At 53.2% G+C, this 17,183-nt stretch overlaps 2 protein-coding genes across 2 annotated transcripts; both read left to right on the top strand.

Annotated features, from left to right (window-relative positions):
- The first annotated feature begins 863 nt into the window (after positions 1–863).
- On the top strand, positions 864–4,175 carry TMED4 (transmembrane p24 trafficking protein 4). The gene is made up of 5 exons (XM_035120678.3): positions 864–1,092; positions 1,208–1,308; positions 1,812–1,937; positions 2,245–2,391; positions 2,908–4,175. The coding sequence occupies exons 1-5, from the start codon at positions 900–902 to the stop codon at positions 3,055–3,057; spliced, it is 717 nt and encodes a 238-aa protein (XP_034976569.1). The 5' UTR covers positions 864–899; the 3' UTR covers positions 3,058–4,175.
- Positions 4,176–4,935: 760 nt separating this feature from the next.
- Positions 4,936–14,444, top strand: DDX56 (DEAD-box helicase 56). Its single transcript, XM_035120638.3, has 14 exons — positions 4,936–5,041; positions 5,140–5,301; positions 6,222–6,382; positions 7,111–7,281; positions 7,813–7,903; positions 8,444–8,688; positions 8,938–9,066; positions 10,638–10,751; positions 11,164–11,261; positions 11,474–11,547; positions 12,693–12,782; positions 12,875–12,980; positions 13,387–13,466; positions 14,142–14,444. The coding sequence occupies exons 1-14, from the start codon at positions 4,985–4,987 to the stop codon at positions 14,235–14,237; spliced, it is 1,674 nt and encodes a 557-aa protein (XP_034976529.3). The 5' UTR covers positions 4,936–4,984; the 3' UTR covers positions 14,238–14,444.
- The last annotated feature ends 2,739 nt before the right edge of the window (positions 14,445–17,183 follow it).

Here is a 17,183-nt window from a genome sequence, read left to right as displayed (position 1 = left end):
ACAGTGGACTGGCCTCCTGCTGAAAAAGTTTGCTGACCTCTGTGCTAATCCATTCTTGATCCATGTTAACAGAAACGGAGGTTTTTTAATATGGTAACAGGAACCACCAACCGGTCCTACTCAATTCCACATTGCTCTGGCCGCATCTGGAGTAGACCTTCCGAGTGCCACGTTTCAAGAGCCTGGGCCCACTGCAGCATGTGCAGAGGAGGGCAACCAGGATAGTAAGGGGGGTGGGTAGAAAACCAGGCGGAATGGTTGGAAGGAGCCAGCTTCGCCTTAACCTGGAGAATCAAAGAATTGTAGAGCTGGAAGGCACTCCAAGGGCCACCTGGCCCAACTCCCTGCAGTGCAGGAAAAACAGCCGGAGAAGCCCTGATTAAACGGAAGGCATGCCAGTGGTCTTCAAATGCCGGAATATATGCGTGCCTGGTGGGGAATGTGTGTTTCCCGCCCCCACGGTTTAAATATTCTGGGATTCAGTGTTATTCAAAGCAGCTGATGGCATCTGCCTCGCACTGGGCGGCTGCGCCTCTCGCTCAGTCCTGCCCAGGCGGAGGGACAGCAGGAGGAAATGCCTGACTAGATGCCCGTTTAGTCCTCCTATCCAGAGGCCTCAGTCCTTTTCCTCCTCCCTGCAGGGGTTAAAACGTCCCCGAGGAGGCTCCTTCCCAGCCTTGGGGTTGGGCTCGATGACCACGCGGGAACCCTTCCTTCGTGCGGCTTCTTCCGTTCGGGCTTCCGGGAAGGGAAAGCCTCCCAATGCTTTCTGCGCACGCGCAGCCTTCTCCGTCGGGCCGAGTCACCTGACCGGCGCTGTTTCCCCCTCCGGCGAGTGGTGGTGGGAAGGGCAGCTTCAGCGCATGCGCAGCAGTTGACAGCGTCAGCCAGAGTCGTTCATGGCAGGCGGGTGTTGCTCGGGGGATCCCGCGGCCTTCTCGGCCCGGCCGCCGGGGAGACGGCTCGTGGCGGCGGCGGCGCTGCTGGTGCTGTTGGTGGCGGGCCGCGGGGCGCAGGCGCTCTACTTCCACATCGGGGAGACGGAGAAGCGCTGCTTCATCGAGGAGATCCCTGACGAGACCATGGTTATCGGTGCGCATGCGCGAGGGGAGAGAGAGGGGCGGGGTGTGGGAGAGCGCGGGGGTGCGCGCGCACCAGCTCACCTGTCCCCTGTTGACGGTGGCGCGCCTGTTTCTCCGCTCCGCAGGGAACTACCGGACGCAGTTGTGGGACAAACAGGCCGAGGCCTTCCTGCCCTCCACGCCGGGACTGGGCATGTTCGTGGAGATCAAGGACCCCTATGGGAAGGTGAGCAGCAGCAGCAGCAGGAGGAGGCGGGAGCGGGAGCTGCTTCTTCTTGGTCTGACAGCATCAGCCAAGGGGGTGCTGAGCAAGGAGACCCTGCCCGCCACCCTCTCCTTCCTGGGGCCTTTCAATAGTTTGGGGATGGGGTGTGTGTGTGCAGGGGTGAGGGAGAGGATTAAAAGTCCCTGAATGGGCTAGGCCAGTGCTTCCCAACCTTTGGTCTCCAGCTGTTTCAAGACTACAATTCCCATCATCCCTGACCACTGATCTTGCTAGCTAGGGATCATGGGAGTTGTAGTCCAAAAAGAGCTGGAGATCCAAGGTTGGGAAACACTGGGCTAGGCGACTCCTTGGTGGGGGTGGGGGTGGGGATGGCCTGGGGTTGTTGCCCCTGGCGAAAGCACTAGCTCCAATCAGATATCATAGGGAAGCAGGAATGGAAGCAGAAGGGTGAGATACACCCACACTCCTACCTGCCTGACTTTGCTGCTGCTTGATGGTTTCAGATGGTCCTCTCCAGGCAGTACGGCTCTGAAGGCCGCTTCACCTTCACTTCGCACACCCCAGGAGAGCACCAGATCTGTCTCCACTCCAACTCCACCCGCATGGCCCTTTTTGCAGGCGGGAAACTGGTAAGCAGGTTTCTCTGTGCCCTTTCCCTCTGTCCATCTAGCTCCAGCCAAGATGGTGGGGGCTGCTCTTCAGGTGCTCTGCCCCTCATGAACTGGACCCCACCTCACACTGGTTATTGCTTGTGTAAGGCAAGAGAGAAGCTGGTGTAGAAGGCCAGAGCTCCTTCTACATTTGCTGCTGAGCAACTGAGGTGGAAGGGAGGAGGAAGGAGCCTTGATGAGGCCGGGGTGGGGAATGGGTTGAACTGCAGTGGTGGCTCTTGAACTGGTGTGTGTGTGTGTGTGTGTGTTGCTGTGTTGTATTTAGCGGGTGCACTTGGATATCCAAGTCGGGGAGCATGCCAACAATTACCCAGAGATTGCAGCCAAGGACAAACTGACCGAACTGCAGCTAAGAGCCAGGCAGCTCTTGGACCAGGTGGAGCAGATCCAGAAGGAGCAGAACTACCAAAGAGTAAGTAACACCCACAACGGATTTCTTTCTTTCTTTCTTTTCTACCATAATGCCATTCAGGAGGAGGAGGGGGATCTTGAATGGCATTATTGGGGGGGGGGAATCTACCCTGTCCATGGTTTGTGAGGAACCTGTTAGACCTCAATGTTTAAATGGTTCCTACCTAATCACTAATACCATACTTAAGGAGCATCATCTTGAAAGGCTTTGCTCATCTGAAAGTTCAGAGAAGCACTTGCCAAATCCAAGGAACTTCTTTGGGAGGGGGGCATTCAAGCTGCATTGGTGCAGGCCGACTGGAGTTAGGGTGGCGTTTGCTGTAGGTAAATAGCAGCGGGTTTACAGGTGGTGTGCCTGCAATAGAACAAGTTTGGCAGGAGTTGTTCAGAGGGGAAAGGTTCTACATCTGCAAGGACCCACCTGCGTAGATGGAGAAGTTGAGTTGTATGGGTCTGGTGTGGGGAAGGGGAGAGGGAAGTACCTTCTCTGACTCTCGCCACCATGTTCACTTTGCAGTACCGAGAGGAGAGATTCCGCATGACCAGCGAGAGCACCAACCAGCGGGTGCTGTGGTGGTCCATTGCCCAGACCATCATCCTCATCCTCACTGGCATTTGGCAGATGAAGCACCTCAAGAGCTTCTTTGAGGCTAAAAAATTGGTGTAGCCCCTCTGACAGCACAGGCACCATTGCTCTTCCGCTTCCACTGAGCACTTCTTGACCCTCCTGGATTTGGCACAGCTGAAAGGACAGGTGGAAGCACAGCATGTGAAACATCTTTGGACCAGCATTTGCATACTTCCTCTTCCCTGATGAAGGGGGTGCCCTGCCCACAGAAGTCTCTCACGTGCCACCCCGTTCTTTGCTTTGCTGTGTTGCAGCAGCTGGGAAAAGCCTCTGTGAGCAGTGCCCTTGTGCCGATCCAAAGGAAGAGAAAATTGCTTTCTAAGAGACTGAGTAGGCTCTTTTTTTTAAAGTGCTTTCCTGTTTCTACATCCCGATTGGTGGGAGTGACTTCTGGGTTGTTCTGTCCTGGTGGTTCCCTGTCGTTCTTTGCTCTTAACACATGAGGTTTGCGGGGGCAGCCCTTGTAATGGAAAATGGCCTGGAAGAGGAAATGGGAGGGGTGGAATAACATTTATACTAAAATGGGGGTTTTTCTTGCTGGGGGTGGGGTGGCCTGATACCACCTGGAACTTGGGGTGGGGGCTGCTTAGGACAACAGCAGTGGTTGCCTACAGGGTTCTGGCAGTATCTCCTCTTGTATCCCTCCCCAGTTTCCAGCAAAGGGGCTAAATAGCCATTGTGAACAAGGGGTTAGCAAAACTTTAGGCTCCAGGTGTGTTTCAAGTGCTAGCACAGATGGGATCTCTAGACTTCTGCAAATGAGCCTAGCTTAAGGATACCCACAGGTAGTATCTTTTAATTGCACAGAGAGGAGTTTCCACTTGGATGAGTAGGGTTTTTTTACGGCCCTGCTAATGCCTTTAGTGTGGATGGCAGGAAGCTTGCTAGGAGACAGCATTAAGTGAGTTGCCATTTATGTACCATGGAGCTCCTTAACAGCCTTTCTTGAGTTTGGAAAGAGAGGCCTCTACCTATGCAAATGTATGCCTGATGATTTGTGGGTGACAGCAGGACCGGAGCATAGAATGGTGGAGAATTTGAAATGCGGTTATCTTCCCCTCCTCTTCCCTGTGTTTTATTTCCTGCCCCCTATGGTAAATTCTTAATAATGTTCCTTGTTACAGTTCTGGAGTGAAATAAAATTTCTTGCAAAAGGCTTTCTCTTCCATGTGTTATTGATTTGGGGGTTGGGTGGGGGTGCGGGGACAAGGGTGGCTGAGCTCAAGAGGAAAATATACTGTAATTGGTTCTGGGACTAGGCTCCTCCTGCAAGTTTCTTGGCAAAGGAGCCCCCCCCCCCCCAACCAGCAGCTTCAAATATTTTTTTGTGGGGAAGGTGTAAGGTGGGCCAGGCTCTCTAGAGAAGGTTCCTCTGGGTCCTTAGGCAGTGCCTGGCATGCGAAGGATCATAGAGCATGAAGACAGATTGCTTAAATGCAGGTAAGAAAGGCCCAGTTGCCCACTCACAGTGGCCAAGCAGATGCAACAGACATCAGCCAACCTGTTTCTGGGGTGATGGGATCAGTTCCTTGGTAGCTGCTCTAAACCCAAATAGGGTTGGCCAGTCGAACCAGATTTGGGCTAATAAAGTCCGATTTCGGGTTGATTGCCCTGCACCTGTCTGCCTGGCTGACGGTGCCCCCTTCACTCCAGGGACCCAGAGGAGGCCGCTCGCTTGGTCAACATTCCACCCATCTAGGCTATGGAGCAGGTCGTCAGTACTGAAAGGGCACCCGAGTCCCGGCAAGGAGTTCCGCCGGTGCGCGCTAAGCCATCGAGCCAGCCAGTCGCGTTTGGCTCCGAGATCCCGCGCTGCAATACCACCGAGCGAAGCAAGCGCAGCTCGAGCTGCCAAGGACTGCAGGGGGCGCCGTTGGGGCCGCGTCTCGCTGCTCGGTTTGGCCGGCTAGAGCGGCTGCTTCCGGCTGGGGAAAGCGGAAACGGCGGCCGCGCGGACAGGAGCAGCATGGAGGGACAAGCGGCCAGCTTCGTGCACCTCGGGCTGGACGCGCGGCTCCTGCAGGTAACGCGGGCGAGGTGGGGAAGGGGGAAGCTGCGGCCTCCGCCGCCTCCTCCTCCTCCGGGCCTGACCTCCTGTCTCTCGTTCTCTCTGCCGGGCAGGCGACGGCGGAGCTCGGCTGGGCGAAGCCGACGCTGATCCAGGAGAAGGCCATCCCGCTGGCCCTGGAGGGCAAAGACCTGCTGGCGCGGGCCAAGACGGGCTCCGGCAAGACGGGCGCCTACGCCCTGCCCCTCCTCCAGCATCTGCTCCGGGGGAAAGCGGTGAGCGCCCCGGGGCCACGACCTTCTCCCTCGCTGCGGGCTCTTTGCGGCTCCCTCCCTCTCGGAAGAACCGGAAGGTGGAGCTGTAGAGTTGGAAGGGACCCCCCCCCCAAGGCCATCTAACCCAGGCCACCGCAGTGCAGCGGTCTCAGTGCCGGATTTACATACTGTATAAACTAGACAAGCTATAGCTTAGGGCGCCACTCTCTTAGGGCTCCAAAAAAAAAAAAATTAAAGGAAAAAATACTGGATGTACATTTCCAAAATATAAGATAAAAACAAATAGAATAAAACCTGTGTTTGCATTATTAAGTTTGTTATGAATAAAAATCATTTTAAGTTAGAACTTAACTATTTCACTATTAGTATACTTCTTATTAATTGTATTTCAGTTCAACAATTACTTTGATAAAATACATATTTTGTTATGTGCAAATGGCTTTAGATACCTATTAGGTCCATAAATGACAGGCATGTCCAACAGGTAGATCGTGATCTACTGGTATATCACTGGACCTCTGCGGTAGATCACTGTTGGATCATTGACAACCCCCAAAGAAGCTGAACAACTGTGGCTTCCCTAAAAAAAGCTCAACATTTACCTCCCTGAAAAAGCTCAACAACTTTGACCTGAACCCCCAAAAAGGGGGTAGATCACTGCTAGTTTTTAACTCTGTGAGTAGATTGCAGTCTCTTGGGAGTTGGCCACCCATGTAGCATATAATCAACACAAAAAAAACAGCAACAATTTGTTGTTGACAAAGGACAGCTGGACATATAAAGGGCCCCATCATCTTCAGTAGCTTAGGGCCTCATCAAACCTAAATCTACGGTAGCCCTGGGTCGCACCTAAAGAGCCCCTTTTGTGATGGCCTGGAGAGGGTGGGACTCTTCTGACCAGGTCTCTTCTTGATTCCTAGTCAGTGCTGGTAGCAGAGCAGGCCGTTCGGGGACTCATCCTGGTCCCCACCAAGGAGCTGGGTCAGCAGGTGCTGCAGATGCTCCGGCAGCTAACCTCCTACTGTGCCCGAGACCTGCACCTCGTTGACATCTCTGGCCAGGCGGACTTGGCAACTCAGAGGTGAGTGGTGGGCAGAAGGGCAGGATGGCTGTCTCTTGGGCTGGCCGTGTTAATGAAGTCCCCAACCCCAAAACGCTTTCTGAATCCTGGCCCGACCGCACTGGCTGCCAATTTGTTTCCCTGCCCAATTCGAAGTGCTCATTTTGACCTACTAAAAAAATTCCTACAGGTAGCACCTTAGAAACCAACTAAGTTTGTTATTGGTATGAGCTTTTGTGTGCATGCACACTTATTCTGATTTTGACCTGTAAAGCTGTAAGCTCACAACCGCAATACCTCAAGGACTGTTCTCCCCATATGAACTGACCACGGACCCTGCGATCGTCATCTGAGGCCTTTCTTTGTGCGTCGTCTCCATGAGAGGTCTGGAGGGTGGCAACACAAGAACAGTCCTTTTATGCAGTGACTGCCTGTTTGTGGAATGCTCTCCCCAGGGAGGCTCGCCTGGCACCTACGTTACATATATTTAGGTGCCAGGTGTGGCCTCTGGTTGCTTTCTGGGTGGAAACAATGAATGGGGGACCTCTTCTGCAGTTGACACTGTCCTCTTGGGGAGATCCTCCGTAGCCCAGTTAAGGGTGGCAGTCTCTTCCCATCAGCAACCTATGGTTATGGTTGCATTGCAGACCCAAAGCTTTCCATTCAAGGTCAGGCGGTAGTTTCAAAGAGACTGGGCCTTCCCATCTCTGATAGAGGCTTTTGTATGTTGTGGCTTCTCTTCCTTCAAGACCCATCTTGATGGAGAAACCGGATGTTGTGGTGGGGACGCCATCGCGGGTCCTGGCTCACTTGAAAGCTGGCAGCCTGAGCCTGCAGGATTCCTTGGAAATCCTGGTGTTGGATGAAGCTGACCTCCTTTTTTCCTTTGGCTTTGAGGAAGATTTGAAAAGTCTGTTGTGGTGAGTTTATTCTGGCCCTGGGTTGTTGGCTTTGAAAGGCCTGGGGCCAGCCTGTGATTTTGTGGGTGGGTGGAGGAGGCCTAGGAGGTCTCTGGGGTCTTACGAGCAGTACCTGCTCAGGTATCCTGCTACATCATTTGTTGAATGTTGGGTGCTATGCCAAGGGATAGTCCAGGAGCTAGATAAATTGCTTTTTGTATCCAGGTAGAATCCGTTTTGATGCTTGTTGGATCCGTTTTGGTTTTGTGGCATATTTTATTGGGGAAATTGTGTAGTATAAGCAGAAATCCTGAGTTGAAATCAGCTTTCAGGCTGGAAAAAGTTGGTGTCATCACACTAGGAAAAGAAGCTCGGCATATTTATAGTGACAGCTATGGAAGCAGAGGGATAGGTTGGGACTGTTGTGCCTGCAATGCCCTGTTTTACTCTCATGCTGGAGGCATCTGGTTCACTGCCTTTGGGTGCTGAGTGCTGGGCAAGGGGGGCTTTTGGTGTGACCTTACAAATGACGGGCTCTTGTTTTCTCTCCAGTCACTTACCCAAGATCTACCAGACGTTCCTCATGTCTGCTACCTTCAATGAAGATGTTGAGGCCCTAAAGGAGCTGGTGCTCCACAACCCTGTAAGTTTGTGGGAAAAGGGGTTGGAGGTTGCGGGGAATGGTTTTGGATTCAAAGGAGGCAAGGTCAGGGGCTGGGATTTCCTTGTCCCATTGCTCTGGGGTTGTGGTGGTTGGGGAAATGCTCTTCACAGATAGTAACGGTCCCGTGTCTGTCTGCCTCTTGCAACCTGCGGGCGTTGAGTTGGTTCTGGTGGTCTCCTAGCAATCCGTGGCCCAGAAAGGGAGCAATTAAGAGTAATCTGGGGAGCAGGCCTCCCTCCCTGAGTCCATCCACATGGCCTTGCTAAGCTCTGCCCTGAAAGAGGAAACAGCAGCACCAGGGGCCCATTGAGGCAGCCCCCAGCCTGCAAGAGCCTTCACATTTGCAGCTGCATTTAGCTGCAGGGGGCACTGGCTGGAACATTAGAGACCCCCACTAGGGAAGGGATTCACATATGCAGTAACGACTCTAATAGCTGGAGCTGCCTCAACAACATTGGTTGGTAGGCAGCGTATAAATACTCCAAAATAAAATGAAGCCTCTCTTCACCTCCTGCACAGGTGACCCTGAAGCTGCAGGAATCGCAGCTGCCAGACAGCTCCAAGCTGAGCCAGTTCCAGATCCGGTGCGAGACGGAGGACGACAAGTTCCTGCTGCTCTATGCACTACTGAAGCTTTCGCTGGTGAAGGGCAAAGTCATCCTCTTTGTCAGCACCATCGACCGCTGCTACCGCCTCAAGCTCTTCCTGGAGCAGTTCAGCATCCCAGCCTGTGTCCTGAACTCCGAGCTGCCTGTTCAGTCCAGGTGAGCCTTGCTAGGTAGGTATGGGGGCAGTGTTGGAGGCAGCAGCAGCAGCTGCCATCCTGGGTGACGGGGAAAAGGAGCTGCAGCTATGGTGCTTTGGCCTTGAAGGGGGCACGTAGGGGAAGAGGAACAAATTGGCAGGCCGTGGCATCCATGCCTGGCCACGATGCAGCCCCGGGCACTGCCTGCCATATCCAGAGGTGATTTCCCCTGGTGAAACCACAGTTTCCATCAATTGATCTGTTCCAGGTGCCACATCATCAGCCAGTTCAATCGGGGCTTCTGTGATTACATCATCGCCACCGACGAACAGGACCTGGCAGAGAAAGAGGGACCGACAGGAAGGAAGAGGAAGAGGAAGGGCAACAAAGCAGGAAAGTAGGTTTGGGTTAAGAGCCACAAATACATTCTGTTTGACAACGGATGGTGTAAAATAGGAGACTTGGGGGCTAGGTGCCATCGGTGTGCCGCTGACCCTCAGGTCTACTTCTCCATAATCAGGAAGTGCCATGTGGACCAGGGCCTGGAATAAATGGTGGCGTAGATCATAGAGTTGTAGAGTTGGAAGGGATCCCAAGCATCATCTAGTCCAGGCATCCCCAAACAGGCAGCCCTCCAGATGTTTTGGCCTACAACTCCCATGATCCCTAGCTAAGAGGACCAGTGGTCAGGGATAATGGGAATTGTAGTAGAAAACATCTGGAGGGCCGAAGTTTGGGGGTGCCTGATCTAGTCTAACCACCTGCAGTGCAGGAATCCTGCCCACATCAGCCCCTGGTTGTGCTTGAACCCTCAACCTTCTGGTTAACAGACAGATGCACTGTCCCACTGCACCACAAGGAAATAAGCTGAATTTGAATCATGGCAGGTGACTGGTTCCCGTGGCTTCATACATCTTTGGTGGCAGAGGTGACCTATTTATGTTCCAGCCGGCCTACCCTTCAGCCGCTCCGATTTGTGTGGTATAGAGTACTCTCCTCACCTCAGACCACTTTTCTCTCTCCAGTGAGTGATCCAATGACTTCTACCCAACTGGCCAGTCAGAAGTGAATTTTACAAACCTCCTAGCACAGCATAAATAGCAGCCTCATGCAACTCTGGCAGCTGGCAGCCACCAACTGGAGACTGGTGCTTTCCCCCACATAACCCTGTATAAGCAGTAAACTCTTATATCTTTGTGGAAGGAGAATAAAATTAGAAAGGAATTAAAAGAAAATTGAAATGCACATGAGGAAAGGCTGAGCAAGGTTGTTTTCGCAAGAGAACCATGAGAGAAGTGCGGAATGACATGTATGCGAGAGCAACTGCTATGACTCTTGAGGACAAAGGAAGGAGGGAAAGATAAGGAAGTTTTTATGCCTCGTGATTCAGTCGGTAGAGGCAAGTAGAAGGAAATACTGCCATACGTGGACATAGCCTGCATTTCCCCTTGTGACTTGTGCTTTTTTCATATTTGGTGTGCCACCCCCGCAACTAATAAACATCCTGTTTGACTTTGAGCTGAACCCACAGGGTATTCAGTATTGAAACACAACACTTCCCTGACACCTTGAGTATAAAACAATCCCCCTCTGAGTAAATGCAACTTTAAAGGTGATTTCTCCCAAGAAGCTGGTGTTGTGCATGGTAACTTTAGTTCATAATGTATGCTTTTAAGTGTTGGATTTTATTCACTTTGGTTTTGAAATTTGTTTTTAAATGTTGGTTTTTGTTGACAACTTAATGCATTTTTTAATGCTCTTTGATAAGCAGCTTAGAGGTTTTAGTTGCAGTTAAGCAGTATATAAACAGGTTAAGTAGGGCTGCAGGATGCATCCAAGTGGCTTCGTTAGCAGAGGCCCAGAAAGGCCCGGATGCTTCCGAGGGGCCTCTTCCTTGTCCTGCTGCCTAGGAGAGGGAGAGAGTCGCCCCCTTGCCTTCATTGTTCTCTTCTGCTGCTTTCCTTGCAGGGGCAAAGACCAGGAATATGGAGTATCGCGTGGGATCGACTTCCAGAATGTCTCTGCTGTCCTGAACTTTGACTTCCCTCCCTCAGTAGAGTCCTACATTCACCGAGCAGGCAGGTGAGCAGCAGGTGGCCTTGCATTTACAGAACTGAGAATTCCGCATTCCTGGGACAAGGCACCCAAGCCACACTCGGGTTTCTAAGAACAGGGACTTATCAAAGGTCACTTGATGCCTGTGTGTCATCTGGGACTTGGTTGTTGTTGTTTTTTTGCAAGCTGCCTGGCACAGAACCCAGCCTTCTCTGAATTTCCTCTTGAGTCGGTTATCAAAGACCGAAGCTGGTCATTTTCATAAAGGTGCTTCAGGGGGAAGGGGCCAAGCGTGTTTGTGTCCTGCCTCCCTTTTCACGGACCGTGCCTTTCCCCTGCGCAGCCCTGGTGCCCCTCCTGAGCCCCTTCTTGCCTTCCAGCTGTGGCACCCTCTCTTCCCTGCCCTTACCTGATCTCCTGACCCCTTCCTCCCTTGCAGGACTGCCCGTGCGGACAACCCGGGCACTGCCCTTACCTTTGTGCTGCCCTCTGAGAAGGCTGTGCTGGCTGAGATCGAGGCGGCTCTCACAGGAGGAGGTGGGTGTGCTCGCGAGGCAGGGAAATGCTTCCCTCGGGAGGTCTTCCAAGCAGGCAGAGGGAACACCTCCCCCCGGGGGCGCAGGGGTAGTGAGATCACCACGGGGCACTGGCTTGGTTCTGGGCACAGAATTGCCCAATTCAAGAGTTGCCCCATGCAGTGGCTGCTTGCCTTCCTGTCGTGTCAACCAGTCCCGATCCTCCCCCACCAGGCAGCGACGACACTCCCTTGCGGCCCTACCTGTTCCGGATGGAGGAGATTGAGGGCCTCCGGTACCGTTGTCAGGTGAGTGGGCACGGCCTGGCTGCTCTGGGAGGTGGCTGATGCAGCACCACCTCCTCTTGCCCTCTCCCTGCACGGGGGCAAACGGCGGGGGGGGGGGCGGAGGCAGCTGTTACAGGTGGTGCTTCAGAGCCATCCTTGGCAGGGCAGACTGCAAGTTGGGGGCAAGGTCGGCATGGGCCCAGACTTTTGAAAGAGGAAGAAACCCGTAAGGGATAGCAGTTTCAGGCAGATCTTGGGTTCTCTGCGTCGAGGACAGGCCTTCTTCAGGGATATACAATGGTACCTCTACTTACGAATAACTCTACTTACGAATGGAGCTCCGTCCGCCATCTTGGATGCGGTTTAGATAGGATTTTTTCTACTTACAAATTTTTAGATAGGGTTGCTTCAACTTACGTACGAATTTTTTCTCCCAATGCATTCCTATGGGATTCGACTTACAAATGTGTGTTCGGAACGCATTAAATTCGTAAGTAGAGGTACCACTGTAATAATAACAACAACAACAATAATAGATTTATTATTTATACCCTGCCCAACTGGCTGGGTTTCCCCAGCCATTCTGGGTGGCTTCCAACAAAATATTAAAATACAGTAGTCTGTTAAACATTAAAAGCTTCCCTAAACAGGACTGCCTTCAGATGTCTTCTAAAAGTCTGGTAGTTGTTTTTCTCTTTAACATCTGGTGGGAGGGCGTTCCACAGGGTGGGCGCCACTACCAAGAAGGCCCTCTGCCTGGTTCCCTGTAACTTGGCTTCTTGCAGAGAGGGAACTGCCAGAAGACCCTCGGCACTGGACCTCAGTGTCCGGGCAGAACGATGGGGGGATGCTCCTTCAGGTATACTGGATCGAGGGAGCCCCCTGATACCCCCTTCCCTGAGTGGTTTTGCCAGGCGCTAGAGGGGGGAAATCTCAGAGGAGGCAGGAACGTTTGGCGAGGAATTGTAAAGCACAGAATCCAGTTCTCTGGATGCCACAGCATGACTTGGAGGCATTGCCTCTTCCCCCTATTTCTTGCTTTGGTTGGGGTTGCTTTCTCCCGACTCAGCTGCTGCTTTTGGTAATCATGGGGGTGGAGTAAGTCCTGTGCTTTAAAACCAGCCACCCATCTCCGGCTGGTCCTCAGTTGGGTTCTTTGCTTTCAGGACGCCATGCGGTCCGTCACCAAGCAGGCCATCAAGGAAGCTCGCCTCCGGGAGATCAAGGAGGAGCTGCTCAACTCTGAGAAGCTGAAGGTATTCACCTGCGCAGCACCTGGGGGACCCGAGAGAGTGGGAGGGGGCCGTCAGGGAGGAGCGGCTGCTGACCTCCATTTCTCTCCTCCCAGACATACTTCGAGGACAATCCCCGGGACCTGGACCTCCTGCGGCACGACAAGCCTCTTCACCCAGCCATTGTCAAGCCCCACTTGCGAAACATACCAGCGTACCTGGGTAGGAGGAGGGGGCGGCATTTGTGGCCTCAGCAGCGGGGCTCGAAGCTGCGTCTTCACCATGTCTGAGGGGATGGCAAACAGCAGCAGGCCCTGTAGATGAGCCCTGGGGCGGGACTTGGGCTTCCCTCCTCCAAGGGGGAAAGAGAGGGAGCCCCTGCTTCTCCTGCAGAATCCTCACCTTGGAGCTCACACGCCCCCTTGCCACTGTCCATGCAAATCTTCAAGGCTTCTTAAGCTGTTCCAGGGCAGAAGAAAAAGTGCAGCAAAGGGGGCTGGGTATTGGGCAGGGGGGGAAGCTGGTGCAAAAGCACCGCAGGCCTCTCGAGAATGGGCTGCAAGAGGGGGCTCTTCCACCTCCTGTTTGGGCCAGTAACTACCAGTGGCTGCTTCTCTTCTCTCTCCAGTGCCTCCCACCCTCCGGGCTGTGGCGCAGCCCCTGGGCAGCAAGCGCAGGCGACGGAAGCCGCTGCCACCCAGGACCAGGGTATGTCTTGCTCCTCTGCTGCTGCCCCCAAACTGGAGGGGGAGCGGGGACTGGCCTGCCTTTCCTCACACCCCAGCATGGGCCCAGGGAAGGTTTCTTCACAAAACTTTGCGGAACCGGGCACGGTTCCCTGTTGCCCAGCCTATGCCTGGGAAAGTTTGTGGCGCCGCTGCCGATCGTGCTCTGGGTCCTGTAAAGAAGGCTTGACAATTGAGGGGGGGCTGTGGAGGGCTTGACAGCTGGGGGGCCTTGACACCTGAGGCCCTATTTCACCCCCTCCTCTGTGCTTGTTCCTTCACCCCCTTACTCTCTGGGGTGCAAGAGCAAAAATCTCACATCTTGCTGCTTCCCGGGATCTCCACTCTTTGCCACATTGGATGTGGGTTGAGTTTGGGACCTGCCATTAGCCAGAGGCACCTGCCATGTGGGGCCTTGGGCAGTTCTGCCCCTTTGTGTGGTGCTGCCCCTTCATGGGGGGAGTCCCAAGTGCTGAGAACAAATGGCGGGTGGGCTTTACAGACCCAATCCCCAAGCTAAAAGCTCAGAAGTCTTTGCCAGAGGCCCTTTGGATCTGTGATTGTGGCAGCAGGCCAAGGGACCCAGCAGCCTAGTGGTCAGGGAACCCCCCTCCCACTGTGAGATCCACTTCTACACTGTCTCTCCCTCCCCTGATAGGGCCAGCGGAATCCCCTGCGGAGTTTCAAGTGCACGAAGCGGAGATCTGGAGCTCCAGCCAAGCACCAGAGGGCCGCTGGAACGCCTGGATCCTGACCGCCGCTTATAGCTGAACTGTGTCGGGGAAGAGGCTGGCGCTGGGCCCCTGTTTTGGGGCCAGGATATTTGATGTAAATAAAGGACAGGTGTTTGTGCTCGGCCACCGTCTTGTCAGGTTCGGAGGCCTTTCTCAGAAGAACATTAAAGGGGTTGACCTCCCTTGGCCATTACAGTGCCTTAAGGCCAGGAGCAACTTTTCCTGCATTCTCAAGTCTTTGTCGGGTTTTTTTTGTTTGTCTTTGAGCCCCTGAAACCAGCTGGCTCCTCTGTCCTGGCACCACTGCCTGGGGAGTAGCCCTGGGCCCCTCGTGCCTGCCTCTCTGGGCCGGGTGGTGGGCACAGGACCCCCCTTCCCATTGGCTTCCTTGTGTGGGTGAAGGTGCTTTGTCTTGGAACCTGGGTTCCTCCCACGGAGATTCCTGGCAGCAGCTGCTGCTTGGAAGAAGTCCTGAAACTCTGTAAACATCCTTTGCCTTCAATCACATCCCACACCCCCTGCTTCTGGATGTGCCAAATGCCCCGTCTGCAGTTCCTTCTCACCTGGTTTCTGTAAACCGGGTGGTGTCTCTTGTATCGCACTCCTTCGCCCTCGCAAGCTGGGCCCAGCCCCAGCCCTTTGCTCCCTGGGTCTGAGGTGAAGGTAGAGCATGGCTCTTCCAGGGTGGTGGTAGCTGGTCTGCTCACAGCAGTGCATCCTGTGGCCCTTTGTCCTGACTCTGCTTGTGGCTACCTGTGCCAGCAGCTGCCAATAATGGCAACTGGTGGACTATTGCCCGGGCTCCCCTGGCCTTATCAGGCGTCAAGGCCAAGCCAGGCTTGTAAACCTTGAGGGAGGAAGATAAGCGGCTCAAGGTGGAGGCAGCAGACAGGATCAGGAGCCTGCGGACCATAAGCAACAAACACGTAACTCCCTCTCCTGTTCCTCAACCCCACCACCCCTGGTTTCCCTTGCCTTCAACTGCACTGCTTCCTCCTCCGATGTTTCCCCAAGAAGCTTACGTGGCTTTGCACTTGCAAGGGTCAAAGCCAGGCGTGGTGTGACTTGGCAATTCAAGTGTCTTTGCCTTGAGTGGGTTACCAGGTTGAATGGGCTACCAGGCCTGCCATTTTCACAGGGAGGGAGGAAGACGGGCACCTTCCTTGTTGCCATGTGGCAAAATGAATTAGACCCACCTGGGGGTGTTCTCCCATCTGGGCTGCAACAGCAGTTTGGTGCCGAAGAGCCCCCCCCCCCCGACCTGCCTTCACCCCTCAGCTGGGTACACAACTTCAGCTGTTCCTGAGAATATCCTGCTCCCTCACAAACCCTGAAGGGTTGCATTGATCTCTATATATAAAAATATATTAAATATATAAGTTCAAATATATAAAAGGATGTCATATAGAGGAGGGAGAAAGGTTGTTTTCTGCTGCTCCAGAGAAGCGGACACGGAGCAATGGATTCAAACTTCAATAAAGAAGATTCCACCTAAACATTAGGAAGAACTTCCTGACAGTAAGAGCTGTTCGGCAGTGGAATTTGCTACCAAGGAGTGTGGTGGAGTCTCCTTCTTTGGAGGTCTTTAAGCAGAGGTTTGACAGGCATATGTCAAGAATGCTTTGATGGTGTTTCCTGCTTGGCAGGGGGTTGGACTGGATGGCCCTTGTGGTCTCTTCCAACTCTATGATTCTATGATTTTTACAATGTATTGGGGGGGGGGGCAAAGGACGACAACCCCAGAAGGGGGAAATAGCACCTGCTGCATTTGCTTTAAATAGTGAATTGCTTGAGGCAGGGGGATCCTGGAGGGAGAACTGAGCAGATGCTGGGTGGTGAGGCAGAGTCCGCCAGGTGCTCCATCGTACCTGAAGAGGACCATCAGTCTTTGGAGGGGCAGCGGTGGGGAGTTCTGGGCAGCCAGGATGCTGTGGGATGTGTTAGGCAGCTTACAGCTCGCCTGTTTCAATGCTAGTATACCAAATCTGGTGCAACTGCATTTGGGATACTGCATGCAGTTTTGGTCGCCTCGCTTTAATAAGGATATTGTGGAGCTGGAGGTGGATCCCAAATGGCCAACCCAAATGATCAAAGGGATGGAGCGACTCTCCTACAAGGAAAGGTTGCAGCATTTCGGACATTTTAGTTTAGCTAAAAGGTAAAGAAGCAGCATAATGGACATTTATAAAATAATGTGCAGCATGGATAAAATGGAGAGAGAAGTTTATCACCTCTCACAATGCTAGAACTTGTGGACGTCTAGTGCAGCTGAAAGTTGGAAGATTCGGGGTAGATAAAAGGAAGTCCTAGACCTGCACAGTTGAAGTGTGTATTATTTATACCCTGCCCATCTGGCTGGGTTTCCCCAGCCACTCTGAGTGGCTTCCAACAGAATATTAAAATACAATAATTATTAAACATTAAAAGCTTCCCTAAGCAGGGCTGCCTTCAAATGTCTTCTAAAAGTCTGGTAGTTGTTTTTCTCTTTGACATCTGGTGGGAGGGTGTTCCACAGGGTGGGCGCCACTACCGAGAAGGCCCTCTGCCTGGTTCCCTGTAACTTGGCTTCTCACAGCGAGGGAACCGCCAGAAGGCCCTTGGCACTGGACCTCAGTGTCCGGGCAGAACTATGAGGGTGGAGATGCTCCTTCAGGTATACTGGGCCAAGGAGGCAATGATGGCCACCGACTTGGATGGCTTTAAAAGAGGGTTGGACAAATTCATGGAGGAGCAGAGGGCCATCCATGGCTGCTGGCCATGATGGCTCTGCTCTGCTTCCACAGTTGGAGGCAGCCATACCTCTGGATCTCAATTTCTGGAAGCTACAGGATGGGATGGCTCTGGTGCGCCAATCTGGCAACTGTGAGGACATGATGCTGGACTAGATGGACCATGGGCCTGATCCAGCAGGCTTTCCTTATGTTCTTATGACTGAAGTGCATACAACTGGTAGGTCTCCCCGAAGC

Source organism: Zootoca vivipara, chromosome 6, assembly GCF_965207765.1.
Source record: "Zootoca vivipara chromosome 6, rZooViv2.hap1.1, whole genome shotgun sequence".
Lineage (NCBI taxonomy): Eukaryota > Metazoa > Chordata > Lepidosauria > Squamata > Lacertidae > Zootoca > Zootoca vivipara.
The sequence above is the reverse complement of the archived record's forward strand: the minus strand, read 5'-3'. Positions and strand labels throughout refer to the sequence as shown.